This window comes from Leptidea sinapis, chromosome Z, assembly GCF_905404315.1.
Source record: "Leptidea sinapis chromosome Z, ilLepSina1.1, whole genome shotgun sequence".
NCBI classification, from domain to species: Eukaryota; Metazoa; Arthropoda; class Insecta; order Lepidoptera; family Pieridae; genus Leptidea; species Leptidea sinapis.
Window position 1 is genome coordinate 25104760 of NC_066312.1, and position 22944 is coordinate 25127703.

The 22944-nt window shown below is 34.5% G+C and overlaps 1 protein-coding gene across 1 annotated transcript in view; it reads right to left on the minus strand.

Annotated features, from left to right (window-relative positions):
• The window catches only part of LOC126978808 (ras-GEF domain-containing family member 1B-like), a 33437-nt gene extending 12832 nt beyond the window's left edge, over window positions 1-20605 (minus strand). The window contains exons 1-9 of the mRNA XM_050827889.1: window positions 20435-20605; window positions 14047-14167; window positions 8012-8107; window positions 7346-7465; window positions 6337-6466; window positions 5561-5673; window positions 2246-2391; window positions 1058-1202; window positions 383-628 (exon numbers count right to left, since the gene is read on the minus strand). Of these exons, the coding sequence (XP_050683846.1) occupies window positions 383-628; window positions 1058-1202; window positions 2246-2391; window positions 5561-5673; window positions 6337-6466; window positions 7346-7465; window positions 8012-8107; window positions 14047-14109 (1059 nt within the window). The 5' untranslated portion in view covers window positions 14110-14167; window positions 20435-20605. The remainder of the gene's footprint in view (window positions 1-382; window positions 629-1057; window positions 1203-2245; window positions 2392-5560; window positions 5674-6336; window positions 6467-7345; window positions 7466-8011; window positions 8108-14046; window positions 14168-20434) is intronic.
• Between the last annotated feature and the right edge of the window lie 2339 nt (window positions 20606-22944).

Sequence of the window (22944 nt, forward strand, 5' to 3'; positions counted from 1 at the left end):
TTAAAAAGTTTGTCGCTTTTGGATAAACAATATATATATAAGGCGTAATAAAACCCCTCAAAGTTCACACAAATAAGTGTTGATGCTTATTTCATTGATGTTACAGTTGATAACTCAAAATTATTTAATGCCGTCTGGTTGGTACTTCTAAATTAATTTTATAATTTGTATAAACTGACATAAGCGATGCCTCACCGACATCGAAAGCATTGCGGTTTTGAGCTGTTACACTGTAAGGAGCTCTCTATTGTGTTAGTGTGCAATAAAAGGATTATTGTGTACTGAATTATGCAAGTTTTGGAGAAATATTAATGGTGAAACAGATACGTTATTATTCTTAAGGACATTGTCATATATTTAAAAAATCAATCAACCAAAATACCTTTAATATGTCAGTGGCAACTAAGTAACTGAGTCTATTGAACCAATCAGCGTAAGCCTCTAAATTCTTCGTGCACTTGACGTCGAGGTGATGCAAGTTGAGTCCCTTAGTGGAAGAGCATGGCTGGTTCGGGGCAAAGGTCTGCACTAACTCTTCGGGTCCCACGAACGACAGTCGATGCAGTTCCACTATTGTGAGCTGGTTTGCGAGCTCCACTGGTGTTAGTCCAAGAGTAAGGATGTCACCCTAAACATTCAATAAATACTATTATTATCTATATGTACATATTAAAATTTTATTAAATTCATTCGAAACTAAATTGTATCTGGCAACATCAGAGGTATCACAGGAGCGTTAATTCCCCAGGTGTTGCAGAATCATATCGATCGAAAAAAATGCAAATCAATCGAATGTGGGAGGAATTGATCTCTAAACACAAATAAAATTTGAAAACAATATTTTATGAACGATGCGAGACTCGAACCCACGACCTTTCGCGTTCCGTGCGATTGCTCTGCCAACTGAGCTAACAAACGAAATTTACATACGAAATAAAATATTTTTGATTATCTCCTGTTTATTTGTTATTTGATGACTGCTGTTTTGAACGTTCATAATTTCTATCGATTTGGGAAGAAAGTTGAAAGCAGTCTGTGGTGTATGCCTTGTTTGTACCTGCGGGAGCGCGTCTACCGAGGCGTGTTGCGGGACATGCACCAGAGTCTCCTCGTAGCGCTCCAGAGCTGTCAGCTTGTCAAGTAACCGCTCCAGTATCGCCGACACCTCCGCGCGAACCGACGCCATGTGTTCCGCAGAACATCTGTACACATATTATTAATATTGCTGAATTTTTTTTGACTCAATAATAATTTACTATTTATAAGAGAAAACCAATTTATACTATATCCGGCTAAGACTTTCAGGCCCGGTATCCAGCAAAGCGGAGTAGAGAAGAGATGTATTTTGATAACCAATCAGAGTTCGTTATTTTCACATATCCTCTCCGCTTAGCTTCGGTGGAAATGGATCAAGCGGAAAGAAGAGATGTCTAATTTTTCTTTGATTTTGTGCAGCAAGCGAACAAGCGGCGCGACAGAGCGGAGATGTGAGATTTTTGTAGACATTTTCCCCGCACCTTCTACCCGCGTCTCGTACATCCGAAACCGTCAATTATCAGATTGACTGATCTAGAATGTAAAAGGCGTCCTTTCGTATTTTTAACCGACATTAGTAGTTTAGCGAAGTATTTTAACTCAAAAAAAGGAGCAGGCTCTAAAAATATTCTTATAGAACTGTATTTCTTGAACCTCTATTTCCTCTTCCTCAAGCAATAATAACTTTTGTAACGACATGACGTCTTCCATTCGTAGATATCAGTTTACTGATTCCGAGCTTTCAAAGCTCACATCTCCGCTATGCAGAACTCAAATCTCCTCCCCGCTCCACATCTCTCCGCTTTAGTGGAAATAACCTGACCGCTTCGCGGATTAAGGTCAAAGGAGACTGACAACAGAGCTGCCCGAACAGTTTTATGTCTAAACTAGAACCGCGTTTCGGATAAGATGTAAGGTGGAGTGTTCATTGTCTGAGGACGCTACTCGCAGGCAGTGTGGAGCAATCTTAGAACAAGTGGAATGAACTTTTCATACTTTGGCTTCAGCAAGTATTTCTTCTTCCTCAATTTTATATGCCTACATTCTATTTTACGTGGTAATATTTCAATAATAAATTAATTTGAAATTATTAATATAATAATATAGTTTTGGACTTAAATTTGCTTGTGCTTTCTGTGTCTTTTATGATTTTGTACTTCAAACATTATTGGTTATCACTTCTATAGGTCGCAGTAATACTAATAAATACCTCTGCGTGATGTTCTTGACGATGGCCATAACACGGTCATCTCTAAAGTCGTACGGGAACATAGTGGTCCACTGATCCAACACCCGAACTAACGCCACCATGTCTGCTACTTCCTTCTCTGCCATCTCCATCAGTTCAATCTTGCCCTGGACAAAGAACACAATTTTAAACTGTTTGTCAGAGATAGAGAGAGAGAGAGAGCTTTTTTTGTTAAATATCATTTAGTCTCAATTTAAATTAAAGTAGACTTGCAATCTCTAAATAAACGTGAGTTCGAAATTTTTAATACTTAGATAATTTATACGTCTAGAAAGTCTCATGCTGTTAGACAACCGATAAAAACAGACCAGGAATATTAGTTTAGTGTGCGTGACAAGCTACGTCTACAATCGCGATTTGTATGACACGTTATGTGCTCAAAATAGAGGTTAGTTCTAAACTCAATTTTTTCGAGGTTTTCACAGCTACCATAGTCTATAGCCACCTAGGCGTATAAATGACCTAAGTTTTAATATTTGACACCGCTATAAGTCACATGTTGTACTGAATTCACAATATTGTATTTTAGGTTACCTATAAATAAATCGCCACAACATAGCGCATAATATTTATGCTAAAATGCAGTGTGAGATACAAATTAGAATTCACGCTATTTCTAAAAGCAAGAAAACACAAAATCCCATTACTTAAATTTTCCCAACACTTGAATTATTTTGGAAACACTAAGGAGAGCAGAATTTTTATTAACTCATGTAAATTAATGTAGTAAATTTTTATTATTAGGACGGAAGGTATTGTGTATTCGTGGGCTCCGTGAAATTCTATTTTCAAACAATAAGTGTCCATTGAAATATTACAATTTAAGCACGGAATATTTGGGGTTAAGCTTCTATTGCCCCCTACGCATGTCCCAAAAAAAATGCGTCCTCTAAAAAATGCAAAAACTCATGTAAAATTTCAATGGACTTGGACAACGTGTACGAAACCTTATCAAACAACTACAAGAAAATTATAAGAAATAAAATAGACATTGGGAAAGGAACGGAAAGTTTTATATAACAAAAATGAAAATAATAAAATTCTATTTATAGGTTTACAAGAAAAACCTCATGATTTGTATGATATTTAATAAAACTTCAAAAGTGAATGAAAACGGAAAAATGAATTCAATATCTTACACCAACAATATTTCAAAAAAAAAAAAAACATTAAGTATCCAAGTAGCAACTAAATGCAAACAACACAACAATCAGAGACAGAATAACAGAAACTCGACTGGTCGCCGCGAGGTTGAGAGACCAACACTTCCTGAACAATGATCCTCGAGTTACAAAAGAGGAATCAAAATATATCTAGCAATTGTTAACACTTATGAGCGACACCAAATCAGTAGAATTGAAAGAATCATTAGCCATATAAAATGAGATAGAAAGAAAACGTGAAGCGATTCGAGAATACAAGGACTATATTTTGTACTTTTATGGCGTGGTATAGATGGAATGCGTTTGCATATAAAAGGGCAGTTTCCAAGGAATATCAGACAGAAATGCGGTTCTCAATTTACAATAGCCCGAATTAAAAAATACCACCATCGATTATCACATTCATGTACCTAAATAACAACATACGAAGCTCGCAAGGGGTAAATTTCTACGAAGATCTTAAAAATTAATGCACAACACGATTTGAAAAAAAAAATATAACGGCCTTACAGACCAACTTGGTATAAAGTTATACCTAAGAATGAACCAAGAATATGCGAAAAAGTTTACAAATAGACATTTTGCTTATGATTGTTTTATTCGGACGTATATCGTTTCCGCATTTATTTGCAAAGCTTTTTGACTTGTTGTCAGCAATATAGTCAACATTTTCCATATTCTTGGTTTATTCTTAGGTATTACTTTATACCAAGTTTATTTGTATGGCCGTAAATGTTTCAAGTAAGTAGCGAATAAAGAAAAATTAATTTGTGATGGAATTTTTTGTAGCCATTCCACTATTTATCAGTAATACAAACAAAAATATAAAAGAAAACAAACTCTAACGAGCGACAGTTGTTAAATTATAGGGAATATTGAAGATTGATTGCGTAAACAAAGTAGTTAGCTAATGAACCGCTATTGTTAACAATAGTTGAGTCGACTTATAAGAACCGCAGGTAATTTAAAAATAAATCAGGCTCGATTGCGACCATATTATGTAGTTCATGTAGGTACACTTTTAGTTTAAGAAATTGAAACAAGTGTGGATTGTGTCGAATATATTTTGTGATAAGAACTTAAATCTTGTATCAATGGTCAGGCCTGTCTCACTTCCCGTGTAGGTATCAAAATCGTAAGTACGCGCGGCGACCTCTACAGAGACGCTATCCAGCAAGGCCTCACGAGCGAGTAGTGACGCACTCGCAAGCTTTGTTCGTCACCTACTTCACCGGTCCGACCGAACATTTAAAAATGGAGAAACATAATAAATTTTCGTCAAAGATCACTCACGAACGAAGCAACTAATTTTAACCGGCTTCGTGGCGTTTGATATGGTTTATTGATGTTACGAGCTGATTAGTTTTTAGAATCGATCGGTGATGCCGTTTAAAAGTTATTCCAAAAAATCCACATATGAAAAACAAATTTCGTAGTTTTTTTGAGATTTCTTAAAATCGGTTCGAATTGTATTCATGTTTGGTCAAGCCCTTCCGAATTGCACCAACCGCGATGAAATTTAATATCACCGCTACTATATTTATGTTCTCCTGGTGTCTATGTAGTAATACGTTGTGCGCATGATGTCAGTAAATATTAAGGTATAGTTGCGTCATACAAAAGACAGTCTCTTCATCAACTATGATCGCATGGTATCAAAACACTGTATAAATGCTTCTTATCTCATTTTCTCCTACGTTAAATCTTATGAATTTATGTGTCTGTCTCTTTTTCCTGTTGCTTTTTTGTTTCATCGCTTTTAAATCTTGTGATTGATCTTGTGTTATAAAATAAAAATAAATCACTTCAAAAACGTAGATATCAGAGAGATGCCAACCGAGTGCATTCTGTGATTATTAACTAGTTCAACAGCCGCATCTGTACTTAAAATAACCCTAAGTGTAGCTAGTTTATTTGTAAACTAATGTAGCTAGTTTGGTTTAAGAAATACTAGTAAAAGAGAGCAAGCAAAATATTCGGGTAAAAATATGTTTCAGACTTAAGCTTTAAATTGATTTTAGATAAGAAATCCGTAAACACTAAACTATTAATAGCACATTGAAATATTACTCAGATCGAAATACCACATACAAAGAAGACAGTAAGTACTCACAACTTTCTCATAGTTCTTGAAATATCGCTTGCAGAGCTTGTTGAGCAGCTCATGTTGTCTCACGAACAGTCTCGAGCACAGGAGGAACGTGAATGTGAAGCTTTTTGTTGCACCTGGAATTATTATATAATGACATTGCTGCTATGCTGATCCAGCCAACTTTGTATTGTCATACAAATTATTTAAAATATTTTTTTGGGGTATATAGAACATGTGTTAGCCGATTCACAGACCTCGGGTAGGTCTGAGAATCGGCACGGAATGCACATAAAAATTTCATACAAATCAGCCGTTTCGGAGAGGTTTGCTAGCAAACACCACGACACGAGAATTTTATATATAAGATTTAAGAACTTAATTAATAATTTTCGTCTTTTAAATAATATGTTGAATTGTAAATATATTAATTCACGTTGCAATGTGGGTGAATAAAGCTGTCCTCCTACGACACCCAGACTCAATTTGATCAGCACCAAACTCGCAATGGAAACCTGTTCGAAGTAGACGACATTGGCGCTTTTTTCAGTAATTGTCGAAGTATAAGCTTTTTTGAAGGTATATCGTAACGTTCTGCAAGCAACGCACGGAGACGAACCAACGAGTGTACAATCTCGGGAAACACCAGGCAAGTAAAGTAATATGGAATTATTAACAAGTTTGTATTTATATTGTTTCCGGAATGAATATAAACATAATAAAACACACATTTTTTACTTATTGGCAGGGATAATTGGCTGCTGAAATATTTTTCATGTTAATACAAATAATAATAGTACCCGGTCTCAAAAGGTCGACCAATCCATCAATAGTGGCCGACACGATCTGTCCGTCTTTGTATTCTACTTCCGGTTTGTCTGATCCCATAAACGGCAGTGTAATACTCTTGCCCTGTAATACCGTTGGCAGCTGGAAAATTAAAAATTGAAATAGTATATTATCACCGTACGAAGTAATTTAAAAAGTACTACGTTTAGTGTAGCTTACGCACGCTACATGATTGAATATTAATGATGTCAGGTTCGAGCAATGCTTCTAGAATCAGTAACGTTGAAAAACTGTTTCATGAGCACTTAAATACGTATCAAATTATTGTTGTTTAATTACTTAATCATCATCATCATCGACATCGACGTCTTCCAGCTGATGATGAGGAGGCCTTTGTCCGGACAAACGACAAGGACAAAGGCCACCCCCAAAGATCTTCTCGACGATCGGACCGGCGCTGGATGGTGTGATGCTGGCTTGTGGGGGGGCCTTCCAACGCAGCGTGTTCCAGTACGTGGTCTCCATCCGAGGTCTTTCCGGCCATCTGTTCATCGAGTGAAATACCCTGCCCACTTCCACTTCAGTTTCCCAATCATTTGGGCTATCTCAGTGACTTTGGTACTCTTACGGATCTTCTCATTTCTGATTCAATCTCGCAGGGAAACTAGGGAGCATAGCCCTCTTTATTGCACTCTGAGCGACCATGAGCTTTCTCATCGGGCCCACAATTAGCAACCACGTCAGCGTACCGTAAGTCATCACTGACAACACACACTGGTTACAAACCTTAAAATTCAGACACTGTGGTATTTGGGATGAAAAGATTTTACGGAGCTTCCCGAAAAAAATAATGTTCGGGAATTACTTGAGTTCTCATTAATTACTATCACCTTCGATTGTTGATAAAAAAACTTATTCCTAATCCAATGTAAGATAACGTGTAATTGTACGTAGGGCGTTGAATAAGTGTGAGAATGCCTGATATTATCGGTATTCTTAATTTCTGTTAAATTTAAATACCTGAGTTGGGTCTATTTTCTGCGCGGCGACGAGGTTCAAGCCACCGTTCATCATTAAATGCGTCACTCCACTCTCTGCTAAGAAGGTACTGCCTCTTACCATCGAATAATAATCGTCATTCTGAAAGAAAAATATTTGTTTTTCCTCTTTTGCGCATGCTTGGTTCGATATTTATAGAATCGCTCTAATATAGGAGATATTTTTTGTATAACAATTAAATCTTTTGATCGAAAGTAATCATAATATACAGTTAGCCTTCTTAGTCAATTAGAAGGTCAGGTACTTCTTGAGTTTCCAAGAAATTGCGTCTCAAATTATTAAATAAATTTCTGTCACATAAAATGTTGGTATTTTATACGCCACTACTATAACTATAAGATCTTATGTCTCAAAGTGACGAGCGCAATTAAGAACCCTCTCAGAGATTTGGGTTCAATCAAGAATCGTGAACCCTGCGTTGTGAAATCCCCTGTATACTAAATTTTATGAAAATCGTTGGAGCTGTTTCCGAGATTCAGATTATATATATATGAATAGATGAATTGCTGGTTTAAAGGTATAAGATTTGAGATATTATTAAATCTATTGTGTATTATATGGGTCTTACAGCTCACTAGAATGAGTAACTAGCAAATTCTTGTTTGCCAGTAATACATGAATGCTTACACCATAGAACGTGAGCCCGGTGCCGATCAGCGCAGAATCGGACAGCGAAACAGGTTCGGGCGACGGGCACTCGGCGTCAGCGGCTGGTGGACTCACCTGCACAAAAATCCAATACAAACATTGAGGCCTTATCAAAATATAAAGAAGACCAGCGAAAGCTCTCCTTTCTCTTAAGTTTTGATCAAGTTTGCCATACATTATACGTAATACTGTACACTTAGGACGTTTCTTCACCGTTAGCGTCACCGGGACGTCACCGAGAACGAGATCACGGTGCCGATTTACGGCCTTTATCAATAACGCATCTCTAGTTATGGATACATTGCTGTCATCGTTTAATGACAAGATCTTATCTATCCACAGTTATGTCCAATATGCGTATGTAAGCGTAAAAGGATAGATTTGTTTACCTTTAGTGAGTTAAACTAAGGATAGATAGGTTATTGGAAAATTAAATTAAAAACTCCGATACGTTGAACGCAGCCATTGCCTGGATTGCTTTATTTCTACGCACTACCATGGACGACAACTAGAACCGAGCGAGATCGTTGCGGTGGACAAGCGATCGCCGCCACGTCAACTTGATCTCGGCCAGAAATAATCTCTTTCTTGGTGACGTCCCAGTGCCGGTTGACAATCGGCCAAGTGTCAAAATAATATTGTAGTTATTTAATCAAATTTTCTCAATACATTGAAGTGCAAATTCGTTAAGCGAGCTGAGCACTTAATTCTGTTGATATTTAATGAGATTGTGTTGTCACCGTCGGCTATTAACTATTTAATATACAGAATAATATTATAAGAGTATATTTATATATATGATAAATTATTTTGAATTTCGTATTATTAAACTTGCCTGGATGACGTTTTCGCTTCTGTCGTATGTACTTAAGTAATCACAGTTTTTTGTTCAAGACACAGGCTGATCTAGTAAGGTACAGTGTCTTTCACCAAGTGATATGTTTACTGATGAAAAAATCATGAATACAATATAATCAAGTCTGCTATGACCTGATGAATGTAAGATTCTTCTCTGGATTCTCTGCCTGTCAACCTTTTTCATACATGCTCGCTTATTATTGGTACCTACACCTGACCTGTTCATCCATTTTTATGTGTGTATGAATAAACTCAAAAGAAGTACGTGACTGATTTAAGGCTTATTCGACGAGAAGTATTATCATGAGAGTGGGTAAGGGAAAGGTGGAAAGTTATACACAGCTTAAAGGAACTTTATTTGCGTTCACTTCCACGTACTTGCACTTCGCCGGTCTGCCGCTGTTCCTCCTCAGATGGCAGTGCCTTCAGCAGATCACACCGCACCGAACAATGGTTCTCTTCTATCTTCTTCTCACTGAGTCACTTTCCACTTTTAATACTTTTCACTACTTCTTCTTCTCTCTTCTTTTCCTTTTCACTTTCGAGTCTGAACTAGAATTGCCATAGACCACGCTTAGTAAGGCTTATATGGGTCTGTTCTATTTTCAAAATTATTCTCTACCATCATTAAATTTAAATTGAACTAGAAATTTCTTTCAACTATTTTTAACCTGCTTACACATTTTCCATCCTTTTTTTTCTGTTCGATTTGATCCTGAACTCACTAGAAATTTCCGTTAATTTTACTTAATTACTTACACTGGTAGGTATCGAACCCAGGTTTCCAGCGTCAGAGTAAATACTTTTCCGCTGAGCTACGAGTATTGTTGACGGAGCTGTCGAAATTATCAATGCCTTGAAGTTTGACAACTCCCGTCATGTACGTCGAAGCATTGCTACGCGACAGTATGTTATATTATCACTGAGTAACACGGTCTGCACTTAATGTATTTTTTTTTATTTACACGAGCAATTTTGTATTTTTAGTATCTCAGATTCAGCTGTAAAGTTTTGGGACCCATCTCAAAGAAAACGCGCTTTATCAAGTTTTCACAATGACCGAAGTTCGATGCGCAGTTCCCAACTATTATAATAAAATAAAAATTAGGGTAATCTTTACTATTGCTCGAAATGTCTATACATAATAATATGTCTATTTATAATAAATTTTAGCAAGGTAACATTAACGTGTATAATCTATTCAATGACAAGATTTTTTGAAATGAAAATAAGGGACGAGACGAGCAGAACGATCAGCTGATGGTAATTGATACGCCCTGCCCATTTCAATGCAGTGTCGCTCAGGACTCTTGAAAAACCTAAAAATTCTGAGCGGCACTACAATTGCGCTCGTCACCTTGAGACATATGATGTTAGGTCTCATTTGCCCAGTAATTTCAGCTACGGCGTCCTTCAGACCGAAACTCAATAATGCTTACACTACTGCTTCACGGCAGAAATAGGCACCGTTGTGGTACCCGTAATCTAGTCGGCATCCTGTGCAAAGGAGCCTCCCCCCCCCCCTCCCCCCCCCCCCTCCCACTCACCTTGAATTATCAAACCTTTCGAACCACTGAATCGTAAAAACTTTCTACGTAATACAAATAGTGTATCTAAAATTACGTAACGTAATCTTCTTCTACGTCTTCGTCTTAAACATACATTAAATTAATTACAATAAATATTACACACACTACTGCTTGAATGACACACAACATACACACACAAATGCATTATAGAGGTATATGAGAAATAAACATTTATAAAGTTCAAACTTAAAAAATTAATACAATTATAGTCGAAACTCGACCTCTAGGAGACCAGTAGTACTAATAAATCTTCTGATATTGCACGTGAATTATAATAATAATAAGATGTATATTATAACGCACGCCCGAACACCGCTGGTATCGTTATACTTTTCACGTTCTCTCACGTAAAGCTATAAGTGACGGCGTTATTTGAGATAACGATTGAAAATCTATTCTGTAGAATGTAGATTAATAAATAAAGACATCTTTGCACATCTCTGAATAGATTGTGCAAATACCTCGAATTATAAAAACTAAAAGTAGTTAATTTTTTGTATAAAATCCAGAAAAAACTATTTTGCCTGCGTCACAGAATGAAGTGGAGTAATACCAAAGAATATATAATAGTACAAGTACGCAAGCCTCACTCGGCAATATCAATTCAAGAAATAGGGACTCTTGCGATCATACAATAAGGTGTAAGTCAGATTGCAGTGCTGCCGACCTACATTTTTATTCATCTAGAAGTTGCCTCTCTTTCTATCGCATGACTATTACCTCTTTTGACTACATTAGGGTTGACTTCTTTAGCTAAAACTGTACCTACCTAGTATAAGGTCATCTTATAAAAATAGCTCAGTTTTATCTATAATATAACATGTAGGTATGTAATCGTAATGTTAAATCAATATTATTTTGTTGTCAAACCTATATTACAGAGGCACATAGTAATGTAGGTATGCATTGGAACACCACAACATAGTCAAACCTACTTAGTATATAGGAAATAAATAGCTATCATGAATGGTAATTTTATTTATAATAATAATCACTTTAAATTAGATTGTTTCAGCATCTTAAGGAAACTACACTAAATGCCAGCGACCTTGAGCGATATGAGTTCACGGCTGCCGGCCCGCCATCTATGTAACAAAGCCAATATTTTCAAAATTCTTGGGTGGAAAACAGTTTATATGCTTACAATCCACGTTATTCACTACTGATCTGAATAAATGAACCTATAGAAAAAAGTACAAGCTATAAGAATAAATTTTCTGAGAGAAGTACCAAAAAAATATTAGTATGTGAAGTTTATGCTTTTATTTACATAATAATTATTAATAAAAATTATGTTTTATTGGAAATAGTAATAAATTATAGAATTTATCAACAATAATGTTACTTTTACCGAAGTGTGAGCTGTATAATTGCTGTCTTATTTTTCTTAGTACTAATCTACATAACGTTTCGAGGATGATATATAAAAGTCATTGATAAAATTTCACCCACACCTTTTTTTTAAACTTGCAAATTTTACGATCCTAAAATATCCATTGGGTTATATTTAAGGCGTTATGCTCAAAAAATTATGACTGCAAATATAATAAACAGTCCAATTGTGTGTTGTGTAATCAAAATTTGCACACACGTAATAATAATATAAACTAAACGGTTAATTATTTTCTAAGAATTGACACTACTTTTCATTTTACTATTAATTGTAACAAGCCTAACTATAAACTAACGCTATAAAACTATTGCGTCAGTTGAAAGTCAGTATTTAATGTTTAAGAGTCAAATGTCTATATCAATACATTTGCTTAGTGTGACAAATCTGTATTCGTAATAGTTAGTCCTGTTCGTTATTTTTTTTTAAGTGATAACCCCCACTTCTAGGATTAATACACAAATAAAACTGAAAACAAAATTTTATGTACGATGCGGGACTCGAACCCATGAGCATCTCGCGTTCCGTGCGAGTGCTCTTCCAACTTATTAATGGCAATGAAAGAGTGTGGCATTGAGGGCCCGACTAATAACTGGTTCCGTAATTACCTGTCAGAACGAACAATACGCACATGTATTGACGGGACTGTGGGTGACGAGTGTCAGGTAACCTTAGGAGTACCGACTGGCTCGATATATGGACCAGTGGGATATTTAATGCTTGTTAATAGTGCAGTTAATGTGATTAAGACATGTCGAGTATTTATGTATGCAGATGACATGTGCTTGCTATACGCGTCTAACGACGTGGAAGAGGCGCGTGATCCAAATAGATTTTGAAAGCCTAACTAAATGGGCACACGATAACGGCATTATTATTAATATGGACAAAACAAAATGCATGCATATTTACTCGCCATATAACAGACGCGCTAAGACAGTCCAATACAAGGATATAGGTATAGTGGGGCATAGCTACGACTGCCTACACAGAGATAAATATGCGTGCGCATGTAGCTATATTCAATATGTAGAAAATTATAAGTATTTGGGATTGCATATCGATTGTAACTTCAATTTAAAAACACATGTGACAGCGGTATGCAATAAACTACGATCGGTTCTAGGGCAGTTCTATCATCTCGAGCCCGTGCTGAACAAACATACAAAACTGGTAGTATATTATGCACTAGCTGATTCAGTCTTAAGCTATGGTCTAAATATTTACGGTAAAACGTTTAAGACTTACTTAAACGAGATTGAAAAAATTCAAATTAGACTATTAAAACTAATAATTGGAAGCAAGGAAAAGGAAAAATACGGAAAAAATTATGACAATATATTTAAAGACTTAAAAATACTGCCAGTAACTAACAAAGTAAACTATTTAATAACAAAAGAAAATTATTACTCAAATAGATTTAAAAACCCTGTTAATCTGAGGGAAAATTTGAGAAAGAATATCAGGAATATATATATAATACCAAAAATATGTAACTACTATGGGGAAAGATTAAGGGAATATGTTGTGATATGAATTGAATTGAAAGTGATATAAATTTTTAATAGTATAGAATGGTTAAAAGAGGATAAAAAAGACTGTAGAGTAGTACTTAAGAAAAAATTAAAGAGCACTTTCTTAACGTCTCCACATAAGCCTTAATATTTAAAGTAGTATAGTTTAGTTATATGTATACAGGTAAGATTTTAATATGTTTTTAGGAATATTATGAATTGATAACTAAGTAATGATATGTGTGTAATGTTATATGTGTATTAGTAATAGTGTATAATATAACGAACAAATTAGGTATAATTTATTATAGATGCACAATAGTATAATATTGTCTAAGAGCGTAAACTCGCCAACAAACTGTTGCAACAGTTTGGCGAGATGTAAAATTTAAGTACCAACTGTGCATATATTTATGATTAAATAAATTTATAAAAAAAAAACCAAGCTAACCGTTCGAGTATCGTCACAAAATCTTGTATGCTTTGTTCAACTCTGTTTGTTTTCAAATTTCAACTTCAAATTTGTGAGCTAGTCCTGTGTTAAGACAGGTGAATAACAGAGAGAAAGCAGAGAGAAAACTTACGATGAAATAACAATGTTGCCGGTAGTATTGTTGTTAAAGTGGGTATAGTCCATTTAGAAGCACCATATGTTATATTTACCTTAACGTTGCACCCGCTACACGACGCCTCATTTAATTTGCTCGCGTAATAATACATAGCCATCCAGTGAGCTAAAGCCTGTGTCCTCAGAGGGTTTTAAATCGTGCCATCCGTGCCAATGCTGAAAAAGAGAACATTTGTGAAACAACTACGACAATCACTACACTTCTGAGGACCGTTTGACTGACTATAATATTTAGTTTAATATTAAGGCCTTGTTTCACAATAGACAAGTAAAGTTACGAATAGGCTACTTCTTACTTATTTATCGAATAAAGAATTTGCGTCTCACAATGTAGTGTTATCTTGCAGATAAGCGCCATTTAAATTATAGGATGGATCTGGTAGCAATTATCATACTTATCTGCCGGGTACTAGGTAAACAAAATAATGTCAGTTTATATAATGGTAGAGGAACCCAAGAAAGCTAAGAGTCCCCCTTTGTCGAATACCGATTCGAGAGCACTACTCTAACTGCCGCAACCTGTATCAACATACTTCGCGTAAATATATCGAGCGACGTTCAGTTCCGTGGTCACTTGGAAGAGAAGTCCAAACTGGTCTCTAAAAAGCTTGGTAGGGCAAGACAGTACTTCAGTATAAGCCAGCGGCTGCAACTATATAAGGTGCAAATTCGGCCTCACATGGAGTACTGTTCTCACCTCTGGGCGGGCGCTCCCCAGTAACAGCTTATTCAATTTGAGCGCATACAACGAAGAGCGACTCGGATCATTGACGATCACATCGACATTCGCAGTATCAGAGGTCAAAATGAAGACTCTAAGTTTGAAGGCTCCTAAATTTTAATATGCAATAACCGATCTATGGAATGTTTTGGTCGACTCTTTCTTTAATCCATCTATGGGATGACGGTATATTTTTAGCTACCTATTTTTATGAATGTGATTCATAAGTGTTTTTTAGTATGTATGGATTTGGATATATAGACATACAGAAATGCAGGTTCATGATAGAGTGATGATATAAAATTTGGTTTCATAATAATCTTAAACTACAGATCGGATATTAAAATCAATCATAAGTCGTATCGGTTCGGTAATACAGCTGCCGCTAGATGATTCCACGATGTAACTTTCCAGGCCAAAACATATCTTATGAACGTTTGTGCAAAATTAGAACTAGACGTGAAATGACTAAAATATCACATTGTGTTGTGTTGTTTGGTGGTAGAATTTATGTTCTGGTACCAGAACAATCCATCCAAACACTCCCCGTTAAATATGTGATAGAAGATGACATTTACCGTGCACATGAATAACGCATTATGACACACACACACACTCACACATACACACACACACACACACACACATTTACCTCTATCCTTTGGAATTTCAAGCTTTTTAGTCACTGTGTAAAAGTTGAATCCTGGTGACCAGTAATACAGATATTTTTTTACCTACCACAGGCACCAGCGATCCACAACCAAAACTTATGTATCCCCTGTATTTTTAAGTTTTCGCTATATTGTAATTTTGGTTGTTGGTGAGAAATAAAAGTTATTATTATTATTATTATGTATCAATTCACATGAATATTTTAAACGCTCAAATAGAACTAACTTACGATCTTTGCTTAATCCAGAAGGCCGCGTACCGCTCACTATCAGCCTTATTTTAGAGCCTCCCAGTATTTATTCGTAAGTAAATAAACTAATCTCATTTAAACAAACTATGATCACTTAACATCAAATGAAACCCATACATTTGCTGAACTTGAAGTAAATTGTAGTTTAAGAAATTTAAAAGAAACACGTATTAATGTGACGCTGACTTAGAAAATACACTGTATATAACATGCCTACGAGAATTTTTAAACTGTTTGAGGTAAAATAGAATGAAAAATTTCCTTACTAATGTACTTTTTATTAACATACTTGATATTTGTTATAGGTACCTCTGTCCTATACTATATCGATGGATAGGTACTACATGTTTGATGCAATTGCTGTCTCGAAAGTGATGAAAACATTACAATATTCCGTGACACTTATACACATATATATAAAACTAATACAAAGCATATCAAATAACTCCTGTACTTCAATGTACAGTTTTCACCAAAACTTTAAAACATGCTTGCCAAATTCGCATTGCGTATTTTATAAATTTGTAATTCATCTCGTAAAAAATCTTATTTAAAAGCGCAGCGCAAATCGTTTGTTTCCCTCTTCCATAAAACTAGGCCACCTCACTCTTTTACGCGAGACATTAGATGGAATTAGGTCACTGGAATGATTAAATAATATAAAAATTATTTAAAGACGGGAGTTCTGAAAATAGTTCGCGGTCAACTTTAGGTCATAAAGACTGATAGTAAAGATAACGAGTACAAAGAACATAAAACGGGTCAAGGAGTTTGTCACTATATATGTCGAGCTTGTTAGAAGCTCCTAGGAGTGTTTTCATGCGAAGCAACCGCTGAAGGGTCATGGATTCTATGCCCATTAAGGAAAAATATATCTGGTGATAGAGAATTTTTTATAGTATTGTAGGAGGCATATTCCGGGTTATTAGGAATGTTTGCCTACCTCTGACGTAGCGGTAATAACTATGGTTGAAATTTTGGGTTCGATTCCTGGATTGGGCTTAGTCATAATGGTGTTTTTCTGTGATGATGTTTTTTGGAATTGATATAGTGCCTATTATACGGCATCGGGCGCAACCCTATTTAGTTTACTTCTAGGGCAAAAAACTATAATAAATGAATGAATAAAAAATACACCCTGATAAGGTATTCTAGTAAGTCTTTAATTAATTTTGAATATTGGTATATTATTACTTAGTCACTTAGTCAAATTCGCTATTAATAAACAAATCACTGAAATATATCAACTAGTCTATCTACAAAATAAATCACTGAGCGCAAGCCAATATATAAAATATTATTAAAGTAGGTTATTATGTACTGTAGAGTATTATAAAAATAATTTGTCACTTATAAAACAGGAAGATTAATTAATGATAGAGGAGTAGGGAGACTTTAAAGATAATAATAATGGTCTAAGGTATAATCCCAATTCAACATATTTAAATTAAAAATTAAACTAAAAGAGGCTAGAGCATGCTGTAGAGTGTATAGTATGTTACAAAATTCGCTACTAAAGTAAATGTGAGACTAATTTATATATGAACAGTTTCATACCATCATACAACCAATGACTGCTATTACAATATGATAAAAAAGATATTGTATATTAGGCTTAGTTTTTATTCTTTTAGTACCGATAGTAGTGATACACTCTCATTGCGTAAATTTTAAAGAGTGCATAAACAAATTCTGAGAGATCTCTCTTTCTGACACTGATTATGTCGACTAGAGTAATAAAAAGGAGGGAGAAAATAAGTGCCTTTTATGAGATACAGCTCTCTGACAGACACATAGCAGTAATACCATCAAATATAATTTGATAGAATGTGATAAATGTTTGTATAAAATACAAAATTATTCTATTAAATAAACAAATAAAAAAAAACGCTTAATTGCCTAAATTGGTGAATGGAATGAAATGAAATGAAATGGTCGGGAACTTAAATAATACTTAACATCTTAGATTAAGGTTTGGTCTCTGCTGCACTCTAACTAGGTACCATACTACTTAAGAATTACGCCTTTTTATTACGGCAACTATTGTGTATGTGGCTTCTTGACACTCAATGGCATCTTTAAAATTTTGTAGAATACAGTTTGTTTTATTTTCCCTTAAAATAAATAAAATACTTACCGATGATATGTGATCCCAGTGTCTTTATTTCTTGTACTGTTATTTTTGCACAGTTTTACTAAGCAACAAATTTTAGTTTTAATTATTAGCAAAGATTAACAGAACATGTGGCACATCAACGTCACACATTGTTCGCGACTGGCTCGAGTATGCACACTTGGGAGTAGTATTATTTGCGAACTTTGCAAATACGCGTATACACTGACGTATCCGGTTGGAGTGCAGAGGCGATCAATGCATAATTCAAGACTTCAGTCATATATAATCTCTTTATAGCTGCAGCTGTAACATAATATTATGTAGCAGCTTGAGCCTAATGACACTTTAAGTTGCTGACGAATACGCGCGTGCTAACAATTTCTAAACAGTCTACTGAACATGGTGTTAGATTACAAGGGGTTCTGTGTTTTAATCAGTATACATAAGTTATTAAATGCTCTTAGTATTTCGTGTTTATTTGCAGGTTACATAGTTCACGGATAAGTTTAGGCTCAGCTTCCCAATTTTATAAGTTTTATTATAAATTTTTGAAAATTATGTAATAAAACTGCTTATATTCTACATAACTTAAGTACATGTGTAAAAAAAGTGTGAATAACATAATATGTCTATTACTTATAAAAATAAATTATTATAGCTATAAACAATGCCTATTTTTGCCGTGAAACATCAATGTGTAAGTTTCGAGCTGAAGGGCGCCGTAGTTAGTGAAATTACTAGCCAAGGCCTGTGAAGGTGACGAGCGCAGTTGTAGTGCCGCTGAGATTTTTTGGGGTTTTTCAATAATCCTGAGTGGCACTGCATTGTAATAGGCAAGGCATATCAATTACCATCAGCTGAATGTCCTGCTCATCTCATCCCTTATTTTCATAAAATATATATATATATATATATACATATACCTAGTGGTATTAAATTAAGAAAAAAATTTTTTTTGATACTTAATTGGACATGATTTGTCATCAAATATAATATCACATGCATATATATTACTTTTTTTTACTTGAGTTCCCGGGACAAGGCTTGTCATGCTCGCTTAAATGGGATTTATTGGGGGGACAGGTTGTTACCTTTCCCAAGTGATGGCTGATCCATGTGCCATGTTCGTGAACAGACACTGTTTGTTCTCAGACCTACAAACCTACCTCATAAATATTAATCAAGCCGTTCCAGAGAAGAATAATAACAAACACTGTGAAACAAGAATATGGTATATATAGATATACCATATCATATAATATCTTTATTTAATATTTTTATTAATTATATGAAGTAAGTCAAAATAAAATATATGTAAAATGCTGAAACTATAAATATAGATTGAAAAGAGATGCAATGAGTTTCTTACCACTACTTCTTATAAAAGCTCAACTTTTCCAACATACAATTTTGGATATTCATGTATGTTGACCTAAGTGAATAAATATATTATCTCTCTTTGAATCCACAGGGCACAGTTATGAGCTCATATATAGCTGTGTGCAAAAATATAATTATGTGAATTGGATCTGTTGGTGTTTGTTAACTCAAGACGAATATTGAATTGTTCATGTTTAAGTTTTTCTATAAAATAGGGTGGACAGGCTTGCAATTGACGGATGCTGCATGATCAACACTGTCACAGTCAATACAATGTTGTCAGCTTTGATGGTTGTGTTTAGTAATTAAGTTGTCCATGGAGAAATATTTTTTAGAACTTTGATATTCTAAAAAATAAGAAACACTGGATATAAAAGATATGTGGAAAAAGAGATTTTGTGATGACACACCAAATACACACTTCATTACAGTAAAAAACATAAATTATGAATTATTAAAACATGTTAGGGTAGTAGTATTAAATAATGACCTATTTATACTGTTGGTAAAATTCTCCTAAATCCTAGAATTAGGGTGATCATCAGTAAGGAAATCATTTATAAGTTAATTGCTGCAGATAATCCTTTACTATACATGGTCTAAAAAGAGTAAACATACATTCATTTTACAGTTTATATTTTTTGATGTTATTTTTACCTTGTTTTTCTTTTATTTATAAATAGATTTATAAAATTTGTAGTTTTTCTCCATATTAAACTAATTACCTAACAAAAATATAAAATTGTTTATATCTAAGACTGTAATATGATTAGATAATGTCCCTTTAATGTTTTTCACTACCCTATGATGAAGCATATTCCTGTATATTATATATAAGGCATATAATTCAATAAATTTATTCAATAATGCCAAAGGTATAATAAGTTGGTTTTTTTGATTGGGAACCTACCATAATTAAAATAGTATAAAACACTTACCAATATAATTGACTTTCTCACACTGAGTCTCAATAATTAATTAAATATAGACATAGTTTAACTAAACAGGGCGTTTTATTCATTATTTAACATTATTCATTCATTATTTCTAAGTTATATTATTCGATAGCCAGCTCTAAAATGATACTCTTTTTGTTCAGAACAAGGTATGGAACAAAGTATAGGATTAACATTTTCCCCGTTTCATTTATAATAATTATATAAAAATTATATGTTTATAACAACATAGTGATATGTGAAATTCTGCATACACTTATCTGCAGCACTCAAATATCGACTGAAACATTACGTTTCAACAAACAACTATTTAAGCGTAAATACCTACTTCATTGTTTGCGTCCTCGCGAAGCACAATTGCACAACACTGTACGTATATTATACTACTTAAGTTATGCTATTAATAATTTTAGAATACTGAATTTGGATTATTGTTTTTAAATTTTATTGAACAAATTCATTAGCCTCCATGTTTATCAGTAACACAGTCCACACTCCACAGACTACAGACTACAGAGAAAGTATTTAAATTTTAAACTCTTATATTAGCTATTCAACACAGTCGCAGAGTAGAGAACCAGAGGAATTAACAAGCCTAGAGAAGTAATAATAAGTTGAGCCACACACTTATAATGCTTGACTTTTCTAACTTTCGCAAAACGCAACGCACTGAAAAGAGACAGACATATCTCACCTTGACTGTCTTGAAATGCAAAACAATAACTTGAAGCCATTTCATTTTAATCAACAGTCTGGTGATCATTGCGTGTATGATTAAAAGCACTGTTAAAGCGAAAAAACGTGGATTTTGTTTATACTGTTCTTTTTTTATAGATAAGATAAAGAATAATAGGAACAGAGCGTTAGCAGTAGATAATGAGTAAATCAGTATATTCCTCATTATTAAATATAACCAATATTGGTAGGCCACCAAACATTTTTAGCTACCGGCGTTTCCCAACATTTTTGTCTGTCCTACTGCCTCAAGGTGTCCGTAGTATGTTTAGGTACCGACAGATCTCTTTGAACCTATTTCACGTTATGTTCCTAAAAATCCTTTCGCATATTTAATTATAATTTGTATTTAATAATTCTCATTATTAATCAATCAATTTTTATTTATAAATCGTAACTAATATATTTTTATGCATTTAAACTTGTTCGAAAGGAATGTTTATATTGTTGTATAATTATGTCGGATATTGACATTTGACAACAGATGCCAAAGATTTGGTTGTGACTAGGGTTGCTGCCTTCAAAAACGGAGGAGGTTCTCAATTCAACGGTTTTTTATTTTTGTTAGCTCAGAACTATTGACTGGGTCAACCAATTCTGATAATTCTTTTTTATTTGAAAGCTGTTGCTTCCCGTGTGGTCGGTGTGAGCCTAGGTAAGTTTATAACTGCATACATAGTTATAGAGGTGTGCTTGAGTCGCACGTTTTTTTTGCAGTGAAAGTACATTGGTTCTTTTAGATAAGAAAAAATACAAAGTATCAAAATAAAGTTCAATTACTGTTTCTTCATTACTGTGCTTAAAACATTTTTATTTACCTAAAAGGGTAGATACCTACCTATATAAGGTCACATTATAAAAATAGCTTAGTTATTTCTATACAATGAATAGGTGTGTAATCGTAATTTTAAATGAATATTCGTTCGTTGTCAAACATTAGTTGAGGATAGTAATGTATGTGTTGTAAGACCTTGAAATATTCAACATATTTTCAATTTTCCTTCAAAAAGTAGGAATCACTTAAATAGCTACATACGTACGTACGTAGTAGCATTAGAAATTACATCAAAAAGAATTCCAAAGGAATCATTCACTGAGAAAAACAAATCACTTCTGTGCCTTTTACGACTGTGAACAGAACCTCGACGCGAGCTAGACTTGCACACGTCCTCTTAGGTATTAAATTAACAATAACAAATACCTAACTTTTTGCGGTCGAGCCTTCTCTTCCAAACGATCACGTAACTGAACGTCGCTCGATATATCGACGCCGATTATGCCAATGCAGGCTGTTGGTAGTTAGAGAAGTCAGTAGTTAGACTTGTTGCAGACTTCATCATTAATCTATATAGCCCCCAAATGTAGTATCGGAATTTATTGGATACAATACTAAATGTTTATCAAACTCTCATTGAGGATTCGTCAATTAATACGGATTATTGCAATGTGGCCCCCTCTTCACAACATTAACCCGTATGTTGGAATATTATTAACGACTATCCCACAAGCCGGTTACTTTGTAGAAACGGATCCTACTGGTAAAAGAAAGTCGTGTTAGTTACACTATTTATAACTCAAGAACGGCTTTACCGATATGGCTAAAAATTGGTGAGGAGGTAGCTTAGAGCCAGGAGACGGACATTGGATATAATAAGTCATAAAATATCAAAAAAATTACGAAAAAATATTGTCATAAAAAAAATATTTTCTGATACATTTTGTATGGATTGACATTTTGATGACATCTCGAGAATAGAAAGAATTCAATAAAGATTTTTGTTAGTTTCACGCTACATGAGTTATAAAATAGAACTGATAGTGCACGTCATGTTGTTTAAGTTGACCGGTTGGTGTGTTTGTTTCGAGTTTCTATTAGCTTATTGTGCCGATATTATCATTAAAATGTCACGACCACGACGATCAAATTATTCCCGACAAAGACGTAATGCAACTAGGATTCGAAATATTGCGAATGAAAGGACTGAAGAAGAACAAGAAATTGCAGGTGAAAAGAACCGCGTTAGTATGGATCGTCTTCGTGCTATGAATCACAAGAGCAATGCGTAGCAGCTCGTAAAACGGATCGGCTGGCAATACGAAATC